Source organism: Danio rerio, chromosome 19 (assembly GCF_049306965.1).
Source record: "Danio rerio strain Tuebingen ecotype United States chromosome 19, GRCz12tu, whole genome shotgun sequence".
In the NCBI taxonomy this organism is placed as follows: Eukaryota; Metazoa; Chordata; class Actinopteri; order Cypriniformes; family Danionidae; genus Danio; species Danio rerio.
Window position 1 is genome coordinate 44,005,022 of NC_133194.1, and position 22,647 is coordinate 44,027,668.

At 36.3% G+C, this 22,647-nt stretch overlaps 1 protein-coding gene across 4 annotated transcripts in view; it reads right to left on the reverse strand.

Annotated features, from left to right (window-relative positions):
* The window catches only part of slc25a13 (solute carrier family 25 member 13), a 94,799-nt gene that overhangs the window by 5,028 nt on the left and 67,124 nt on the right, over nt 1-22,647 (reverse strand). For 2 of the 4 annotated variants that reach the window (XM_073931919.1, XM_073931920.1), the window contains 4 exons: nt 18,718-18,858; nt 11,002-11,140; nt 4,854-5,012; nt 2,228-2,318 (listed from right to left, as the gene is read on the reverse strand). In XM_073931919.1, coding sequence (XP_073788020.1) covers nt 2,228-2,318; nt 4,854-5,012; nt 11,002-11,140; nt 18,718-18,858 — 530 coding nt within the window. The remainder of the gene's footprint in view (nt 1-2,227; nt 2,319-4,853; nt 5,013-11,001; nt 11,141-18,717; nt 18,859-22,647) is intronic. The other 2 variants (XR_012395234.1, XR_012395235.1) reach the window with 1 other exon arrangement.

Sequence of the window (22,647 nt, forward strand, 5' to 3'; positions counted from 1 at the left end):
GTGATTAAAACTTTTGAAATATTTGTATAAATGTGTGTGGTGATGGAAATGACAGTGGTGGAAATGACATTTCAACAGTTTATTGTGAAAAAATGAAAAATAGCTTCACCGATTAGCTTTGAATTGATGCTAGCCTTTCATGTATACAAAACCCTCTTATCTACCTTCATTTTGTTTGGTTTTTAAAATCATCTTTGAAGGTCCAGCATGTTTGGGAATGACGTAGAATAAATGTAATTCTCCTATCAATCAATATTTACCTTGAATTTTCTTCAAGAGTTGTTGATAAAAATTGAAATTTATTTGAATTCCTGAAGATGTTCTCAGATGTCACTATTCATTTTCATAGAAACCACTAAAATAATCCTTCACACAAACTTTTTAAAGCAACATTACAGTGTTGTGGTGGAAATGACACTGATACTGTGCGACAGCTATATTTTGTTTAAAAAATAATATTGATAATAGTCTCACAATAATAACTATAAAATATTTAAATTATTTTACTAGTGCTTAAGATACAGTAATAGATACCAGATGAATAATATTTTAAAATGTTATTTTCATTGTTGAAGTTTGTTACAAGTAGCTAAAACTTGCTCATTCAGAGGCGGGAATCGGCGGACGTGCAACAACTTTATTTATGAGGTAAACATAAAACAAAAGTTTTCATCTGGAGCTCCTTCATGGGACTCAACACTTATAAACACTCACTTCATCGGGCTCCGATGGAGCTTGTGCTACACATCATTGTGACTATAGTTAAACTTTTTGAGAGGTGCGTGTCAGCCATGGCTATGCAAACGCACAAAAGCTGTGCCTCAGCATACGAGTGCGTTTTGACAAAAAATTGTAAATCAGCCTTAAGTCGAAGGTAAATGAATGAATGTATATAAGATTTTAAAAATATATATTTTTATTATAATATATATATATATATATATATATATATATATATATATATATATATATATTTTAATCTTATTTCAGTTAATAAAAATATAATTTATTTGACTTTTTACTAATTGAAAATTTTACATTATATATTAACTAAATATTAAAATTTTATTTAAATATTTATTGAAACATTAGTGAAAAAAATACCTTTGCCTATAGCAGATTTATTTTTAAATAAATAATTTTTAATAAGCTTTTAAAAACTCATTTCAAAATCAAAGAACTGTATTATAAGTATTAAAACATACAGCTAAAAAATATTATATTTATAATACTGACCACCGGATCATAGTCATAAAATGATCAGTATGAGCTCGCATTTCAACATCTGTGCATCCACATTTGCACATTTTATTTCAACTCAAATAAAAGTTTCCCATTTGATCTACAAGACTGCATGATTTTATTTCATTCACATCTTCAAACATCATCTGAAAATACAGTCTATATCCTGGAGGGAAAGTTTTCGGGAGAGAAAAAAAAGCAAGAAACCACTGTGTTTCTTTATTTTGCGTTTAAAAATTTGACAGGAAAATACTCTTATTTTAACAAAGAAGACAGGCTGTTTATCTTAATATAACAACACACATTAACTTCTGGACCACATCAATCAATATACAAACAGGTATAAAAGCACAAACATTTGTGTATGTGTGTATATATATATATATATATATATATATATATATATATATATATATATATATATATATATATATATACATATATACACACACACACACACACACACACACACACATCATGCTCTTTTATGTGCGCCTGTGGTTTCTGGCTTTCAAGACAGCACAATATTCCATGGTAAAAGAAGGTCATTCTGTCCAGAAGTGGAACAGACTCCAGTCAAAGCAATTCTCCCCACCTCAAATCACTTGGACACATGGAGCCGTGCGGCTATGAAGAGCATTTCTACAAATGTCACCTCCAGCCTTCAGTGAGTCAGCAGAGCCTTTGGAAACCAGAGCGCCAGGCTGTTTTTTTTCACTTCAGCGGGAGAGATAAAGACGCTAACAGCTTTCAGTCCGAGCGCTCGCTGCTTTTCTTGTGTAGTAATTAGGCCTCAGCTGTAACAAAGTGGCCGTCGAAATGAGAGTCTTTGCTACAAAGGCGGCCCTTTCTAAACAGCTATTAATGAAATTTCAGGGCATCTGACATTTCGCTGCTCTTCACAATCACACTGCGCACCCCACAGCCTCTTTCTAATGGAAGATATCTACGGAAAGTGTTCGTTTTGGAAGTGTGTGAGTCTTACTGTCCGCCGAAGTCCACGTAAAACCACCGCTGTAGGAGCTCGTAGGTCACCAGCGTCACTCCGAACTGCGGAGAGGAGCGACACACTCGCGCTGAGGAGGAAAAAATAAAACAAATGTATGTTATTATGAGAATTTCTATAGTTGAAGACAGAATTATCAGCCCTCATGTGAAATCTGAGGTCTTTTTCAAATATTTTATGTTATAAATGTTACATATAAATGTTTAAGGTGTCAAATCCAGTTCCCGGAGGGCCGCAGCTCTGCACAGTTTAGCTTTAATCCTAACTAAACACACCTGATCAGACTGTTTGAGTTTGTCAGGCTTATTTGAAACCTACAGGTAAGTGTGTTGAAGTAGGGCTAGAACTAAACTGTGCAGAGCTGTGGCCCTCCAGAAACTGGATTTGACACCTGTAGTTTAAGTGACTGTTTAAAAGATCAAGGACATTTTTAAGTATTTAACTATTTCCTAATATATTTTGGGGCATCATGAGGCGCAGTGGGTAGCACGATCGCCTCACAGCAAGAAGGTTGCTGGTTTGAGGCTTGACTGGGTCAGTTGGCATTTCTGTGTGGAGTTTGCGTGTTCTCTCCAAGTTGCCATTGGTTTCCTCCGGGTGTTCCAGTTTCCCCCACAGCCAAAACACATGCGCTACAGGTGAATTGGGTAGGCTAAAATTATCCGTAGTGTATGTGTGTGAAAGACTGTGTATGGATGTTTCCCAGTGATAGGTTGCAGCTGGAAGGGCATCTGCTGTGTAAGTTGGCGGTTCATTCCACTGTGGCGACTGCGGATTAATAAAGGGACTAAGCCGGAAAAAAAAAATAAATGAATAAATAATATATTTTTCTTCTTAAGAAAGTCTTATTCCTTTTAGCTTGGGAGGAATGAAAAAAATTAAATGAAAAAAAAACATGCATTAAAAAAAAAGGTTTTTAAGTTTAATATCATTAGAACGTCTTAAAAGAATACTCCCCCTTTTTTATAGTCATACTTTTGTTTTGGAAACAAGCACCTGTTGAGTTAAACAGTTGAGTTTTAACATGTTTTAACCCAATTAGCCGGCATCCAGATAAATTAGACCATTAGAAAAAAAATTATAATTTCTTAGAAAGATGCTAATGGTCTAATCCGAATTAATGATCTATGCTAAGCTAAACTAAAAGTGCTCCCACGAAACCTGTAGATTGGCTGAATGGATTCCAAAAATGGTAAAACTCAACAGTTTAACTCTTGGGGATTTTTAATTTGAGCCTATTTCCGAAAGAAAAAAAAAGTTTTAAGAATTTTAAAGAATTTTTTTCTATTAACTGCCTGCTCTACTAAATGGTTGACCATGTTTTCACTGTTTTAAATAAAGACTGTTAAAGTGATTTAAATAATGGTTCACGCACACAGCATGGTTGGTTTACAAAAAATCAAATAAACATAATCCTGTTGCATTATTACACTTGATTTTGGTTTCTTTTTTCTTTTTTTTACTATAAAACCAAAATCAAGAAAACATGTTAAATGAGAATCTGAAATATTTTATGGCATAAAAAAATAAAGACAATTTAGCATTCAAAAATGTTTTGTTTATTTTTTAAATAAACTAGTCATACATTTCATAATTTCAGATTCTTCATAGTATATGTATTAATTCCGGTACTTTTACCATAAACCTACATATCAACCTCTACCAAATGGTTGACATTTTATAAATTATGCAATGTGTTAAAAAAATGCATTGAGTATGTTAACTAGCGACATTAGGAGTTAAGAAATGCAATACAAAAAATTGTTGGTGGGGCAGTTAAAGGGCTAGAGAACAAACCACTGTTGTCATTGACTTGCCTAATTAACTTAACTTGGCTAGTTAAGTTTAATAACCTAGTTAAGCCTTTAAATTGCACTTTTAGCAGAATACTATTATTTTGCAAAATATTGTGTACTGCCATCATGACAAAAACAAATTAGTAGAAATTAGTTTTGATGTTTTAAAATAGGATAAAAAAATCTTCTTGAACAGCACATGGGAAAAGTTGAATTTTGTATTTAACTGTATATGCATAGAAAAACTCAATTTATATTAGTTATATTAGTTTATATACTCAAATTATAAAAAGTATACTTTTTTTTAATAATATTTAATTTTTAAATAATATTTTTTATATAAAATGACAAAGAATCGGGGTGGCACGGGGGCTTAGTGGTTTGCACTGTTCCCTCACAGCAAGAAAGTCGCTGGTTCAAGTCCCAGCTGGGCCAGTTGGCATTTCTGTCTGGAGTTTGCATGTTCTCCCTGTGTTGGCGTGGGTTTCCTCCAGGGTGCTCCGGTTTCCCCCACAGTCCAAAGACATGCGCTATAGGTGAATTGGGTAAGCTCAAATTGGCCGTAGTGTATGTGTATGAATGAGTGTGTATGAATGTTTCCCAGTACTGGGTTGCGGCTGGAAGGGCATCCACTGTGTAAAACACATGCTGGATAAGTTGGCGGTTCATTTTGTGTGGCGACTTCTGATGAATAAAGGGACAAAGCCGAAGGAAAATGAATGAATGAGCGAACATAAGGTTACCTCCAAAATCTTTTATAGCAAAAAATAATGAGCGTGACCAGTTTCAGGTAAGTCTGCGAGATATACCTCCAGCTCCTTTCCAGAAGGCACGAGGGCCCTCCTCTTGAAGAATCTTCCAGAAACAGTCAATGAGTCCATTGTATGTAGTCTGGCCTGCACGGGCAGCCACTTGTAACCGCGTCTTGATAACATCAGCTGGGGTCACCAGGGATGCGGCCGGCATGCCTAAAGAGAAGTCACACATGTCATGAAGAGTCGGCTTGGAATTCCCTGGAAAAACATACAGAATTCATATCCATAAAAAAGATGAATAATATATAATCACATAGGTATAACTGAATTCTGTCTCAAGGCCAGATGTACAGCTGAAGTCAAAATTATCAGCCCTCAAGTCAGTCAAAATATTTCCCAAATGATGTTCATCAGATCAGGACAAAATTATTAGCCTATTAAGCAATATTGTTTCCCAACTGTCTACAGAACAAACCATCATTGTACAATAACTTGCCTAATTACCATAACTTAACCTAATTAAGCCTTTAAATGTCACTTTAAGCTGAATATTAGTGTCTTGAAAAATATCTAGTCAAATATTATTTACTGTCATCATAGCAAAGATAAAAGAAATCAGTTATTAAAAATGAGTTATTAAATCTATTATGTTAAGAAATTTTGTCACCTTAGAATTATAAGGTTTTAGCTGACATTTTTTGTCAAAATTGAGTTATTCACATATTCTTATTAAATCACAACTTATTTACATAATGTGATGTTTTGTTTACAGTTGTTTACATTTTAAGACTTTTTAATTAAAAAAACTAAAACGATTTATCTACAAAGTCGAACTCTAGCTTGGTTCTATGAGGTTCTTTCTGTGAGCCAATTAGTATTTTAAATCCACGCACAAGGACCAATCAGGATCAGCTTTCTTTGTCAATTTGCCGGACTGCTCCATTGACAGCGGCAAAGACCAGAAAGACAAGATCACACAAAATCGGCTAAAAAAAACACAAAATTGAAATCTGTGTAAATGTGATGATTGAGAAGCATTTTCAGATGAAATGTAAAATTTTACATTGTTGAAAAAGAAACAAATATTTAAAAAAGAAATTCCATATTAAATGTAAAATATTTTTATTTGTGTGTATATATATGGATATATAAGTGAAACACTTTTCAGTGTTTATTAAAATCCTTTGCTAATTGTCAGTTTTCTTTTAAAGTCTTTAAATTTAATATTAAGCCTTGAAGGGAAAATACTTAAGTTAATTCATGGGGGAATATAATTCAATAAATATAATTCAATAATTGATATAATAAAATAAATATTACCATATTAATTACATAAAATGAAAATCTGCACTGGTCAAAATATGTAGCACAGTCTTGTATACTTAATTTGAACAAGAAAAAATATTCATCCTAAAACATGAAATAAATGCAATCGAAAGCAAAAATGTAACCTTCTCAAGCATCAACTTATTGTTACAACACCAAATTATATATTTTGTGATTGGATTTCTTGAAAAGTAATGCTTCAATGAATGATCTGCCAGATGGAACCTAAAATTTCAAGTAGAAAATGACTTTTCAGAATTAGAAAGTTCTATCTGCATTTACCGTGTTTTTTTTACTCCAATTTCAAATGTAAGAGAACTTTGATAATGTACATTTAGAGTAGATTGAAGGTCTCTGTCATGTTAATGTATGGAAGAGAACTGTTATACACATATTGTTTGCTATATGAAATGCAAAAACTTTGAAGCTCAATATCTCAAAATCTATCAGAACGTAGATAGAGCCTTATAATTCCAAGGTGACGATTTGTTGAAAAAAAAAACTTCTTTCTGTTAAACAGCAATTAGGAAAAAAATAATAATAATTCAGGAGGGCTAATAATTCTGCCTTAAACTGTAAAACGTCAATGTATGCAAACTCTGCAACTCCATCTATGATTATTGCCCAGTGTGCTGTGAACTATTTCTGTCAAATATATTACACCAGCCTATTTAATCAAACATTACAAATATCTCCAATGGGAAAATGGCATTTTTTATATCATTATTATTTAAAGATCCAGACAATGCTTAATAATGAGACTGCTGTATAAGCCCTGTCCCACGCTGGCCAGCACAAAGGCCACTGTGGCACCAATTCAGTTCCTAATAGCCTAAATCAGCGATAACATTGAGTCTGAGCAGCCACACCGCCTGCACGCTGACTCCACCACAGGTTCTAGAGCTTTATTTTAACATCTAAATAAAATACTTGCATGTGAATAATTGCAAGCCTTTCTCAATGCTCACCTGCTTCAGTGGACACACCTTCATCGTTGAGCACAAAGAGCGTAAAAAAAAATCAAGAGAAATATACTTTATGTATTCATTTATTTATTTATTTTTATTGTATTGGCTTTTGATAAGTGATGGAATAATAAACACACAAGTAAACCAATATACTTTTATACCGAAATATCAACAATAATTTAATCTGTTAAGTAACTTGCGGTTTACATTTTTAAATTATTCTATTTAGTGCACAAACATAGCATATACGCCTAAAACTAAATGAAATTAAACTGAATATCAGAACTAAAGAAGGAAAATAAAAAAATAAAAACTAAAGAGATCCAATTATGTGCTTTTTACAAGATGTAGTCTACAGGTCTTAATGATAAGGACTGCCCGATGGCCCGAGGCTAGCATGTGAGATGCTCAGGACTGTAGACAGGATCATTACTAGCCTGATTGGGCCATTGCTGCCTTGTCACTAAAGTTTAATTTGGCCTACGACTATTAATCAATTGCATGCAAATACAGTCTTAAAATCAAGAAACAGTTTGGGTTTTTAAGCCTTCAAATGCTACCTTCTCTGTGATGTCGTAAGCACCTGATTGCTTTTAGATTCCTCTTGTCTGATTGGATGCTGTGAGCATGTTATTTTTTTTCCATAACAACCAGTACAGCGAAGAGACAGCAACATCAAATGATGATGCCGAAAGAAAGCGTTTGTTTCTAATGTATTGGAAGCAGACATTTATGAGGGGACACCACAACTAAAAAAATGAAGTGATGTTTTGTAAAGTTTGCCCTCAGTTTGGCAGGTCAGACACTTTTGATTTGCAATAAAATACCTGCACATTTTCCATACCGCTACTTTTGTTTGCATAACACTTTGAATGTTGCTCATTATACATTTATAAGCATTTTTTAAATATTTAAATTCTAGATTCAAACATTTTTTTAAAATTGTGGCTAAAAAAATAGCTATTAACTTTTTTTGTTGGTGGGGCCAGTGAAAAAATTGGTGGAACAAGTAAAACTCTAAACCACTGGTCCAAATGGGCCAGTAGAAAAAATCTTTAGCATTGAACCCTGGTCTAATATAACTTTCAGCATTCCCCTAAATAAATCTGTGAAGTTTCAGCTCAACACACCTCATGGATCATTTATCATTCCTCATTACTTTGAGTCTCACTTCAAATGCAAATGAGCTGCTGCTGCTCCCCTCACCCTTGCAGCCTTTACAGCAAGTGCATCGGATACTCCAGCAACAACAAACAAAACATCTGCATGTGTTTTTAAACAGTATACATTTGTTTTCTGAGCACAAAGCCATGAGTACAAAAGACTACTAGCATAACTTAATTATTTAATGGCACAATATGTATAATATTTTCATTAAAATGCCCAAATCTCACTAGTATAGGATTATATATATTGTGCTATATGTTATACACCCACTCTGGATTGATTTATAGAAAACAGAGATAGATGGTTTAATATATTGTTTTATAAGGGGCCGATCACACTGAATGCGATTTTGCGTTGAGAGGCGCCTTTTTCGAATGGTTTAGTAATGGTCGCGAGCATTTTGACCGCTGCTTATGCACCCTGCACGCCTCACGTTTTAACCGCCTGCTGCGCCTCGCGTTTTTACCATTGTTCGATCTGTGCTCGCAGTTGAAAAAAGTCAACTCGGAGTGGTAAAAGCATGTTACGTCACTCGCGTCCTTTTCATTCTCCAATCAAATGAAAGCAGAGGCAGGGTTTCCGTTGAGGTGCCTGCAGTGTTTGTGTTGTCATTGTCAAGACAACTACGGAGACTTTTGAGGACTCACAAATCTTATATATCACAATATTATTAAATTGTAAAATTATATTAATATCAACAGCAACACTCTCGCACAATACCCAGCTGCTTTACTCAATGCCTAGCAACATAAAAAGCAGACCGTGCTTCTTTTTTTCTTGTCAACAAAAAAGGCATTGTGGGACACCTTGTGTTTTGGAACGTAAAAATTCGCGTTCGGTGTGATCGGCCCCTGAGACTGCATAGAGCAGCTTTAGAACAGAAGCCTAAAATTCATTTAGTTTGATAAAACTGTGCTGCTGAGTCACTTGATCACAAGTTGATGAACGGGAATTAGTGGATTGTAAGTTAGTGGTAGCTTCATACTACCACGATAAAAAGTTTTGAATACTTTAGCCCATCTATCAGCGTGATTTCTGCAGGAGTCCCATAGGAAGTAATGATGATAAAAATTCAGAGGATCCCTTTGTTTGTTTGCAAATCTTGAATATCACAATATTATTAAATTGTAAAATTATATTAATATCAACAGCAACACTCTCGCACAATACCCAGCTGCTTTACTCAACGCCTAGCGACATAAAAAGCAGACCGTGCTTCTTTTTTTCTTGTCAACAAAAAAGGCATTGTGGGACACCTTGTGTTTTGGAACGTAAAAATTTGCATTCGGTGTGATCGGCCCCTGAGACTGCATAGAGCAGCTTTAGAACAGAAGCCTAAAATTCATTTAGTCTGATAAAACTGTGCTGCTGCGTCACGTGATCACAAGTTGATGAACGGGAATTAGTAGATTGTAAGTTAGTGGTAGCTTCATACTACCATGATAAAAAGTTTTGAATACTTTAGCTCATCTATCAGCGTGATTTCTGCAGGAGTCCCATAGGAAGTAATGGTGATAAAAATTCTGAGGATCCCTTTTGTTTGTTGTAAATATGAGCCCTCTAGTGGTGAAAATGATATACTCTGCCTTTGAGTTCAGGGTATTGCCTTGTGCCTGTTGTAGGGCTGTGATTAGAGCATAGGAGAGACTTCAAAATGTTTTTGTTTGTTCTGAATACGTGCCCTCTAAGGGTGAAAATGATATTCTGTGACTTTAAATTTGCGATATTAGCTTGTGCCTGTTGTAGGACTGTTATTAGAGCATTTGAGAGACTTCAAAATGTTTTCCGGTTGAGTTTGGTTTTCCAACTCCGCGAATTTTCATGCTCAAATAGCAACATTATGCACTAAATGAAGTTAAAAGGATAAGAAGCATAACAGGAGCGCTTTAAAATTAAAACACAATTTTAAAAACCCAACTAATACACCCATTTCCTGTAGAACAGACAGAAGAAGCCAGCTTTGCGCTTTCGATGCCGCAGAAGTCTGCCTGCCTTACCAATAACGGCGCACAAACTGAGCGTGTAATTAAATTTCCCGAAATGACTGTAAATCACTAATTGCCTTGAAGCTGGAATTGCTGATAAATGGTAAACTGAGTGATACATGCCATAAGAACATACCTAACCATAAAAACTTGCTCTACACCATCTGACAGATATAAAACATTGGGGGAGACAGGAATGCTAAGCTCTCCCTGCCCATGTATGGCTTTTCAATCTCGTATCACGCTCGAGTCAAGAAGCAGTAAATCTAAAACGGCAAAAAGGATTAGAAATAAATATTAATTCTCTTTCGCTCGCATTCCAAACCATACTGGCTTGGCTAGGGGAGTCGTCTTTTTAAGCGATGTTTTCTTAAAGACCAACCACAAGAGTAAAATATTAAAAACAACATCAAATCTGGATCGTATTTTATACGTGACGAGGAAAGAGAGACTTGTAAAAATATTGCAGAAGTCAGATCCTGGATGTGCTGGCCTGGTCATGCCAGTATCGTAGGATCTGTTTATTGCTCCTGCACTACGGCTACTTTGGGACCTTTTTTTTTGCCTCTTTTAACACTCTGAAAGCTCAAAGCACAAACTTCCAGCCCCTATATATTAAACAGTGGAAAATATCCGACCCTTGGCAGGCGCGCCGCACTTCAAAACACAGCCTAAATCACTGAGCACTCTAATTACGGCCAACCACAATGGAGCCAGCGGTGGCAGGCGGCTACCGGAGAGTGCGTGGTGGCTTACCCGCCAGCGCCCCTGCCAGCAAAAGCCTGCCAGGTCCCACTCGCCCGTCTTCATCCGTCAGGGCCGCCTTGGTGTGTGCGTAGCAGGGGAAATAAATGGCAGAGAAGGGAATGTCTCTCAGGAAACAAGCTTTCGCACCCTGGGGGCCAAGAAGATGGACACGTTATGTCAAATTAAAGACAGAAACATTTTCAGGCATGCATCACAAAGCCTCGGTTCTCGTTCGGGGTAGTGTTGTAGTGTATTCTGGGAGTTGGGTTTATGGTGTGTTAATGTCAGCCCTCAGGAATGAGTCTGTTTTGTGCCTTGTCACTTCAAATAAACGTTTTTTTCCTTCTTCTCAGAGACTATTCCTGCGTCTGTCACCGTAAACAAAGCCGTACCTTCAACGGGATTGGGTTTCCTCATCTCCAGCATGCTGGCCAGCAGCCAGGAGCGAAGAAACGGAGAGATTTTCCTCTCAGCAGAACGCTTTAAAGCCCGGCTGAAGTGCGCTTTAGACAGGCTTCATTAAACTCGCAAGGTTAATCTGCAGCGTGTACACAGGTAGCGCAGATAGCCTAGGTATCTCTTTCCTCGAGTGATCTTTGAGCTCTCCTGTGGGCCAGAGAAGATTACAATCGTCCCCAAAAGGAGCCCAGACCTGGCTCATCTGCTCTGGCAGAGTCCGGAGACCCAGAGGTGAGGGTTGTGTTAATGTGGGAACATCTGGATCTGCTGTGTGCATGATAGCTCCACTCGCAGGTGTGTATGTGTGTGTGTGTGAATGTGATATGAAGTGTGTGCGCGGAGGCTCTTGGTTTTGGAGCCTGGACAGGGAGTGGTGGTGGTGGAGGCCCTGCAGCGGCAGAAGGGGAGAGGCGGGGTAATTAGGCTGACAAAGACAGCTCTGTGCCTGGGCCGGACCCTGAGGAGCCAGGCCGTCTGAGAGAAGCAGGCTGCAGCGCGTCTCCTGCATTCAAAGCACATTGTCCGCACGGCTCAGGAGAGACACAGATGGAGGGGAGGCACCGGATTCAACATTCTTACACACACACGGGCTGTTGTGTGGCGCTGACCCCCCCGCCCGACCATGACTCTGAAATAAAGGCTCCTTTCCCACGACAGGCTGACAGGTGAGCCCTGGAGACTTACCTGCCTCGGCCAGACGACAGGAGCGCAGGCTTTTTTTTTCTCTAGTGACCAGCCATCTGATTTACTGATAACTGAAGCACATTCTACTGTAATCGTGATAGCGAAACTGTATGTGAGGTATTGATACTGAGACAATAAGAGACACGAAACTGCTGCATTGAACCAGGATTTAAGTTTGACCCAAGTTATTGTCTCATCTATATAAATATCTGTATATGTGTGTGTGTGTGTGTGTGTGTGTGTGTGTGTGTGTGTGTGTGTGTGTGTGTGTGTGTATACATACATACATATATATATATATATATATATATATATATATATATATATATATATATATATATATATATATATATATATACATACATACATACATACATACATATATATATATATATATATATATACATACATATATGTATATATATATATATATATATATATATATATACATAAACAAGAACAAATGTTAAAGAAGGCTTAACATTTTTAGCAGAACAACTTTTTATAATTAAAAAAATTATAATGTTTTAAAAAATGCAAAACATTCCCCCACAGCCCAAAGACATGCAATATAGGTGAATTCAATGAACTAAGTTGGCTGTAGGGGTGGCGCAATGGGTAGCACTGTTGCCTCACAGCAAGAAAGTCGCTGTTTAGAGCCTCGGCTGGGTCAGTTGGCATTTCTGTGTGGAGTTTGCATGTTCTCCCCGTGTTGGCGTGCACAGCCCAAAGACATCCGCAATAGGTGAATTGGGTAAACTAAATTGCCTGTAGTATATATGTGTGAAAGCAAGTGTGTATGGGTGTTTCCAAGTACTGGGTTGCAGCTGGAAGGGCATCCGCTGCATAATACATATGCTGGATAAGTTGGTGGTTCATTCCGCTGTGGCGACCCCTGATTAATAGAGAGACTAAGCTAAAAAGAAAATGAATGAATGAAATAGGCCGTAGTATGTGTGTGAATGAGAGTGTATAGATGTTTCCCAGTTGTGGGTTGCAGCTGGAAGGGCATCCACTGTGTAAAACATATGCTGGATAAGTTGGTAGTTCATTCTGCTGTGGCATAAATAAATAAATAAACTAAGCCGAAGGAAAATTAATGAAAGAATGAACTTTAGTCTAATAACGGCATTTCTTCCAACTTTCAAAGTTATCATTTAAAGTTTTTTTTTTTCCATAAGACAAGATGTTCGGTAGGGAGTTCAGAAATCACTATTTGGTGAATAAACTGATTTTGATCAAAATTAAAATATTTTTAATTAGACCAATTCTCACTTTCTGCAAAATAAGCAACAAATTTCTATTTTTATTAAAAATGTGGAATAAATATTATCAGACCACAATAGACTACAACAAATATTAATATTTCACTCAAACTCAAACCCAATCAATCCAAAGTGATCTCTTATTTTTTTTTTATTTTGTATAGTCTGTACAGTTTATGTATATTTAGATATTTATACATACAGCATATACAGTTGAGTTTTTAGCCCCCTTAATATTTTTCCCCAATTTCTGCTTAATGGAGATTTTTTTTTCAACACATTTCTGAACATAATAGATTTAATAACTCATTTCTAATAACTGATTTTTTTTATCTTTTCCATGATGACAGTACATAATATTTGACTAGATTTGTTTCAAGATGCTAGTATTCAGCTTAAAGTGTCATGTAAAGTAGGGCTGGGCGATAAATCGGAAGTAATCGAAATCGACATTCAGAACATATAATCGATCTAATTTTTCCAGAAGGATTTGTTCAATTACTTTCTCCACTGTGTGTGGAATCCCGTGACGCTGCTCTGTTAAATGCTGAGGCTGATTTATACATCTGCTGCCACTTTGCAGCCACATCTGATCTCTGGTCAAGTAGGATGATAGACCCATTGTTAAGCCTTACTTTGCACTACATTGATGATGATGGGAAGCTGTGCCAGAGATGCCTTGAGATGGCATATTTTCCATTTTATTAAAATTATTATTCATTCATTTTATTTTCGGCTTGGTCCCTTTATTAATCCGGGGTTGCCACAGTGGAATGAACCACCAACTTATCCAGCAAGTTTTACATAGTGGATGCCCTTACAGCCCCAACCCATCTCTGGGAAACATCCACACACACTTATTCACACTCATACACTACGGACAATTTAGCCTACCCAATTCACCTGTACCACATGTATTTGGACTGTGGGGGAAACCGGAGCACCCGGAGGAAACCTACACAAACACGAGGAGAACATGCAAACTCCACACAGAAATGCCAACAGGCCCAGCCGAGGCTTGAACCAGCGACCTTCTTGCTGTGAGGCAATGTAAAATTATTATTTACATAAAAAAATTTGTTTACAGTAGATGCAAGAAATGCACGGTTTAAAATATTATTTACTGGATATGCAAGAGTTATTTTGTTAAGAAGAGATACAGTTTATTTCTTGTAATATGAAAAACACTGAAAATCATTTATTTTGTTTCCAAAAGTTATTAATTTTCACTTTTTTATAAGAAAAAAGTGACTGTTGGTTTTAGGTAATGTATGTTATAATTTCAGTTGTTCAACGTTGATGTTTAATAAATAATCATAGATAGCAGTGTGTGTTTCCTTTAATTATTTTAGTAATGCACCCTTCATTCAAAAGTCTCTAGCTTGTCATACAGTATGCGAGCATATTTACTGTACAAAGTTTGGCAGTGAACAGTGAGGGCAAAAAAATAAAATAAATCAATCAAATAATCTTTTATTAATTGTAATTGAGTTCAAATGTTCACTTAATCGAGGTTTTGATTTTAGGCCAATTCTCCCAGCCCTAATTTAAATCCTTAACTTGTTAATTAGGTTAATTAATTCTGTAGAAAATCAAAAAGAAATATTGCTTATAGGGGCTAATAATATTGGTTTAAAAAATGTTTTAAACCGCTTTTATCCAAGCCGAAATCAAACAAATAACACTTTATCCAGAAGAAAAAATATTATAGGAAATACTGTAAAAAATTCCTTTCTCTGTAAAACATCCTTTGGGAAATATTTGGAAAACAATTTTACCATAGAGCGAATGATTTTTACTGTATATACAGAGAGTGAAGCTATATATTTAGCCTCTCCTCATGTCCTTTCTTTTACTTCATTTACTCTACTCTCTTTATAAATAAGTAAAAGAAACCTAAGCTATTATTTCACCATAAAACAAGCCCAAGTGTCTCCATGTAATTAGCAGCACACACAACACCTACGCAGAGGTGAAGGCGCCTCATTCATCTCTCTCCAGCTGTCCATAAAATGTCAAGCCAATGCGGCCACTGGATGAGATACGACCCAACGCCATCATGGCAGTCTCCACAATGCTGTTTACACCAAAACACTCGCTCTCCGCAAACTCCTGCGCTCCAAGCCTCAGGAATGCAGCTCTGCATCCCTGCTCACATGCAGCAGAATAACTGGAGATGTTCTCCAGCGGCGCTGAAGGGGGAAAACAGCACACAAAAGCAGCACTCTCGGCACTGAGAGGCTGCTGCTCCACTACCTGCTCAGACTGATACAGCAGGGGGTGGATTGAGGCCTGATGGTGTGTGTATGTGTATGTGTGTGAGATTAGCTGGAGATTGTGGAGCATGACTGAGTTGCTCTGGGATATAAACGGGAGCGCAGGGTGTGAATCCACAGGTGGGAGGCGCTAGAGAGCTGAGCACGATCCTCTGGATGAGGTCAGAAAAAATGCATTCTGGAGGATTATTTGAAGAGAGGAACTTCTTACTGGACATTTCATGAAACATTCATTAAATATAATCAAATATCAAATTATTATAATATAAAATTATAATTTTATTTCAATATCAAATATTCATTAATTATTATTATAAAACTCTAGGCTAAAGTTAAAAATGGATGCTTAATGCCTTTTAAGGGGTGCTCAAACTTTTCCTATAAAGGGCCAAAAACCAAACTGGATTCAGGGCTGTGGGCCAAATATATACCAAATTTGCTAAGGGGAAAAATGTTGCATTAAATCATATTAATTGACATAGTATCGTTTATAAACTTTTACATTGAACTTATTACAGTAAAAACATAAACAATCCCATTTATAACACAATAGAGTTCATCGCTGAATGCACTGGTCGAGATCCTGTCTTCACCTTGATTTGCTCTCTGATGTCTTGTGCATTGTCCCCTATCTGTCATGTGGCAGTATTTACATCTTAAAGTCTAATTCATTTACAACATTTAATTGTATTATTTAATTTCGGTTGGATTTTTTTGAAGCTCAGCAATAAAACAAAGGAACAAAAGGTTACGTCAAATTCAAAATGACGATCTCTGTCAAAGGCATTTGCCCCAACCACATCCCCATTATTCTCACTCTCTATTCAGATGGGATGGCAGGCCAAATCAAAGGTTACCATGGGCCATCTTTGGCCCGCGGGCCCTACTTGGGCTTCTCTGCTTTAGAGGTTGATCTGATACCAGAATATTAGACTTAGTATGAAGGCAGAAGGTATAGAAATAGTTTGTTATTAAGCACTTTTTAACCCCTTTAGACCCTAATATGTCAACCCATGTTTTTGTGGTACCTGGGGATTTCATCTAATTTAAAAACTGCAGTCCATGAGAGTGGACGATTGTCATCCAATCAAATGGTGGTAAAATCTACTACACTAAAAAGCAGCATGGCATCACTTCACTCCAGACACAGACGTAAGCCACATTTACATTGTTTTTATTAGGTTTATTGATATTTTTGCCAATATTTTATAGATTGTATGTAAATAAAAGAGTACTAATTAAGGTTTAAAGTCTTTTATAACATTGCAAGCTTTAGATCAGGATTTTTTCAAAATATGTTTGTCTATTACGATAGGTTCAAAACCTGTTACTGACATTAAATCTCCTGATTGATTTTTTTTTATTAAAAAAAGACTATATTGATGTGCTAATTCATTGCTGAAACTATTTAATATGCAGAATATACAGATCTTGAACATCTTGAGCAGAGATGCCCAAAATAGGGCCCGCGGGTCAAAGTTGGCCCATTGTAAGCTTTGATTTGGCCCACCATCCCATTTGAGAGGAGAGTGAGAATGATGGAGAGGGTTGGGGTGAATGCCTTTAACACAGAGTTCAGAGATCGTCATCACCTTTTTTTTGTTTGTTTTATTGCATTTTATTGTTTCAATCAAATGTCACAAATGAATCAGATTTTTAAAAATGTAAATAGTCTCACTCGATGGATGAAGGACCATGCAGAAGACATCAGCAAGCAAATCAAGGCAAAAACTAATGTAATTCTATTAAAAATTTGATTGTTTTGTTTCATCTGTAATAAGTTCATTATAAAATGTATAAAATACTGTATAAGTTAATATAAAGCAATGTTTTATAGTCATGTTAAACATTATAAAACAAATTAGGAAATTACCCATGGCAACTATATTTACCTTCAGCCCACTAGCCTCAGTCAAGTTTGGTTTTTGGTCCTTCATAAGAAAAAGTTTGGGCACCCCTGATCTTGCAGATGGAGATATCTCAGATGTGGACATTATATGGAGTGATGAGGAAGATGATGATAATGGTGTAATCTATCCAACAAAAACCTCAAAATTAAAGTAAAATGTTACAATCTTAATGTTTGTGTTTTTAAAAATTAATGTAAGTATACCAGCAATCATGTACGTGTTTTTTGTATATATATATTGTGTTTTGTGTGTGTTGTGTTGTGTGTTGTGTTGTGCATTTTTTTTAGAAACTTGGAACATAATTGGGGTCTGAAGGGGTTAAAAGTTAAAATAATTTTAGTAAACAATTAATCTGAATTGTAACATTTACTGTACAATTACTGTACACGCAGAAATAGATTTGTTGTCAAATTAATCCGATTTTTTATTTTATTTAAATTTTACATATGCAACATTTACAATATTTTCCTCATATTGATTTTTCCCATTTAGCATTGAAACATGGAAAAAAATTATAAAAATGTGAAATCTTTAATGTTTTAAGTTTACATTCGACTGTACAATAATAACAGGTCTATATGATTTATGCTCAAAAAGGGAGCATTTATTTGATAAAAATGTCCGGTAATTTTGTAAAATATAATTACAATTTGAACCAATTAATTATTTTTAATTAATTATAATTATTAATTTTAATTTAATTATTTTATATTCATTTGAACCAATTATATTATATATAATAAATTATATTATTATATTTGAACATTGTATTTCAATGATTTATTCCTGTAATGCAAAGCTGATTGTTTTTTAGCAGCTGTACCTCCAATCTTCAGTGTCATACAAGCTTCAAAAATCCTTTCAATGCTAATTTGGTGCTTGAGAAACACGTTTAAAAATGTTGAAAATGGCTTAATATTGTTGCAAAAAATATGATCTTTTTAATCAGGATTCTTTACTGAATAAAAAAATCTGATGAATATTATTTCCTTTTTTTTAAATAATAAATTATATATAATAATAATAATAATAGTAATATACCACTGAAGTGGATACTTAAACATGTATGTACAGTAATGGATGTATGAATGTGACTAGTGCTTCAGGCTGTCTTGTGTGAGTGAGCTTTACCTTGTAGAGGCCGAAGAAGCCCAGGTCACGGATGACAGAGAAAGCACTGACGCGTGGCCCTGTGGTGATTTCACCCGCCACCTGCAGACGGATCTTCACGATCTCCAGAGGGTTTGTGAAGATCACCTGAGATCCTCCAGCCTGAAGATCAACAACAGAAACAAAAGCTTTCTCAGAGCGCTCCATTACCAAATATAATGCCTTCATTTCAAAATCTCAATAATATTTTCACAATTCACTTTCATTTGTAGATAAAGTAATCAGCAATGATTTACTTGCCTAGCCTATTTGGCTTCTTCTACCTTCTGGTGAACACAAAAGGAAGATATTTTGAAGAAAACCACTGGCTTCCACATTTTTTTTATTTTTACTACAATGGAAGTCAATGGTTACAGGATTTCAGCATTCTTCAAAACATCTTCTTTTATATTCAACAGCAGAAAAAACACATAAAAGTCTGAAAGCACTTGAGCGTGGGTAATTTGTGAGTACATTTTCATTTTTGCATGAACTATCCCTTTAAATAACAAGTATAAATGAGCAAAAGAGTTTGCTGCCCGCCTATCCAGATCATCTGAAGTTATTGTTCTAATTACGTTCTGATGAACCCGAAGTAAAAAAAAAAATGACGAGGAAGGTAATGTGATATTCTTGTTATGAAGGACAATGCTTTGAACGGGGTCCTGTAAATGATTGTGCTATTGTCACTCTTTGAAGGAGGAGGAGGTTAAACCTGCCAAGGACAGACAGTGCCTGAAACATCACACAGAGCGCAGGCCCCCAGGGGCCGCTCAAAAAAACAACCTCGCGTCTCCAACCTTGTACTTGTGAAGCAGATAAAAAGCATCTGCAGGTTGGAACAGGTTTCCACCGAGCTCTTTGAAACGGCGCAACAGAAGCATTTGAAGCGTGTCTCTTCAGAAAGGCTGGCCGTTTGCCGCCTCCGTGCCCGATCTGTCCTGTTGCTCATAGTTACTGAGGCTCCACGCAGAAAAACAGAGCGCTGTAATTAGATGGAAATCAGTTTCCATGGATTTCTTCTCCTTCCCTCAGCCCTCCCTTTGAATGCATAAGGACCGTACTGTTTGTTTGTTGTCGAATTTATTCCTCTATTCTCTGAGAGATATTAACACACGAGCCGTCTTGCGGGAATCTGCTAAATGAGTGCTCATAAAGAGTGCGCATTTGAAATGGCGTTGAGTAAAAATATAGATCATTATCATCTCAATGAAGGTGCACTTTAAATAGGATGGAGCAGATTGACCAAAAGTTCCCTTCCAGGAAATTATATCTCAGATGTGGAGAGAGACGCTGCCCACCTTACAGAGTTACAGCATGGCTGGCAACAGAGTTTCATGAATATGGTTTATTTTTCTGTCCAATTATCTTTTTTTAAACTTCTAAATTCTGTGGATCATTGACCAGGTCCTCATATACGTCATTAATGCGGGTTCAGAGTTACAAATCATTAAAAGTGCATTAGTGCTTCCTTGCTTTTATGAATTTTTGGAAGTATTCATTAAAGTGTTGTAAGCCATGAAGCTACAAAGAGAATCAAGACATTACAAACTTATATTTTAAATGAATAAGTATGTGAAAATCAGACAAAATATGACAAAGGTACAAAATTGTGTACTTCATTTAAAAGAAGGGAAGAACTACAATGCCATGAAGCATTTCAAATTGCATTCAATGCAAAAAAGTTAGCTCCGGTTTCCCCCACAGTCCAAAGACATGTGGTACAGGTGTATTGGGTAGGCAAAATTGTCTGTAGTGTATGAGTGTGTGTGTGAATGTATGTGGATGTTTCCCAGAGATGGGTTGCGGCTGTGGGGGCATCCGCTGCTTAAAAACTTGCTGGATAAGTTGGCGGTTCATCACGCTGTGGCGTCCCTGGATTAATAAAGGCACTAAGCCGACAAGAAAATGACTGAATGAAAGAAAAGGTCAGCTTGTTTGCATACTTCACAATGATTACGTTTACAGATCTGATCGACGAGACCCACAGAACATCAACAAAGATTTTTACACACTGTTGAACATATATAATGTTGTGTATTTATACACAACTTTCAGCGTGTTGTCTAAAATCTTCAGTCAAAAAATGACATTAAATGACAAATAATCACATTCCATATTTCAGTTTTTACCAAACTCATGGTCTCGAATAAATAAAGCTTACATGTCAACCATGCTTGAAGATACAAAAGGGACAAAACAGCCATTTTTGCCTATTGTTTGGGAAATGTTTCTGTAGGTAAAATTTTCTGTAGATTAAGCACATCCTTTTACTAAGCAAAAAAAAATAAAAAACAGTTAAGAGTTTCACATCCTACTTTGTACCCTATTCATGGAAAATGCAACTTCTTTATGTGGAAAGTAATCTTTTATGGTTAATTATGGCATCAGGGCCGAGAGCGATCATTTATTTCAGAGCTGTTTTGGCAAGGAAATAATGGACTGAGGAGAAGTCTAGGTTATTAGCCACATTAATTGGGTACTAATTGGATATTTAAAAAGTTCCACAAAGAGAACAAGCAAACATGCAAACAAGAACATCGGTTAGACGGAGACAACAGATCAATCACCTCTGGCTTTTAAAGAGCGGGAAGCACGCGCTGCAACGTGACTGCAAGGAAAGCCATTTAAGTGCAGAGTGAGGCAGCGTCGGCTCGATAATTCTGTGATAATTACAAGGCAAGGTAATCCCTGGAGGCACTGAGAGCATGTGTGTGTGTGTGTGTGTGTGTGTGTAGGACACTTAATACACTCTACTGGTGGGATGTGCACAAGTGCAGACAAATGCAGCATCACACACACACATATGCACACATACACACAAACAACCCTTCATTAACAGCCGCTTTATATTTCTTAAACAGGGTGCTAAAAATCTATTTGATTGGTGGAATCTACTGTAGAGCATTATGGGTAATGTTGTTTTTTTGTGCATGCATTTCACAATAGATCTTAGTAGGTCTGCACAAGATTGGAAAAACCGGACATTGATGTTTTATTTTTCTGTGATATGTTTGCGATATGAATACAACTTTAGCAGATGGCTTGAATTGCTCTTTTTTGAATGAACTCATTTAATTAGATTGACTGGGAAATTTTGGTAGCGGGGTAAATCAAATAAATTGCAAGCATAAATAAGGTTTGATAGATACAAATAAAGATAGAAGTGTAATAAGCAGTGCTTTGTGGTTTTCTGGAGAGTCGAACAGTAGTCAGATACTATGCAACTCTCACGTTTACCCACTGAGCTAAGCTTCAGTACCTGAATGGGAGACCACATTGGTTGCTGTTAGAAGTGGTGTTAGTGAGGCCAACCTGCGGGTCTCTGTGAGGCCTTATGCCCCAGTATAGTGAAGGGGACATTATACTGTTAGTGAGCGTCGTCTTTCAGATGAGATGTTAAACTGAGGTCCTGATTCTCTGTGGTCATTAAAAATCCCAGGTCTCTATATCATAATTGGCTTCATTACTCCATAATGATACTTTATAATTGACTTCATTACAGTCTCCTCTCCACCAATCAGCTGGTGTGTGGTGTGCGGTCTGGCACAATATGGTTGCCGTCATGTCATGTTTTGTTTTTTGTTTTTTACATATAACACAGTGCATTGTTAATGTTCTAACTATTTATAATGTTTAAATTGGCTGAGAATGATAAATTTTTTTTTAATAATTATTAATCTCCCTCATTTTTGAACTGTGCAGTGCTGTAGCTGCTTCATCGGGCCTACTACGCTACTGTATTGCAATACTGCTCATTATGGTGGTACTTGGAAAGACAATTCTTTTCTGAGGTGGTACTTGATGAAAAAAGTTTGAGAACTACTGCATTAAGAAATTTAATTGTAGTTCTTTTCCTCTTTAAAGAAGTAAAGTCCAAAAGTGCCCTCAGATTTTCATGTATTTCTTTGC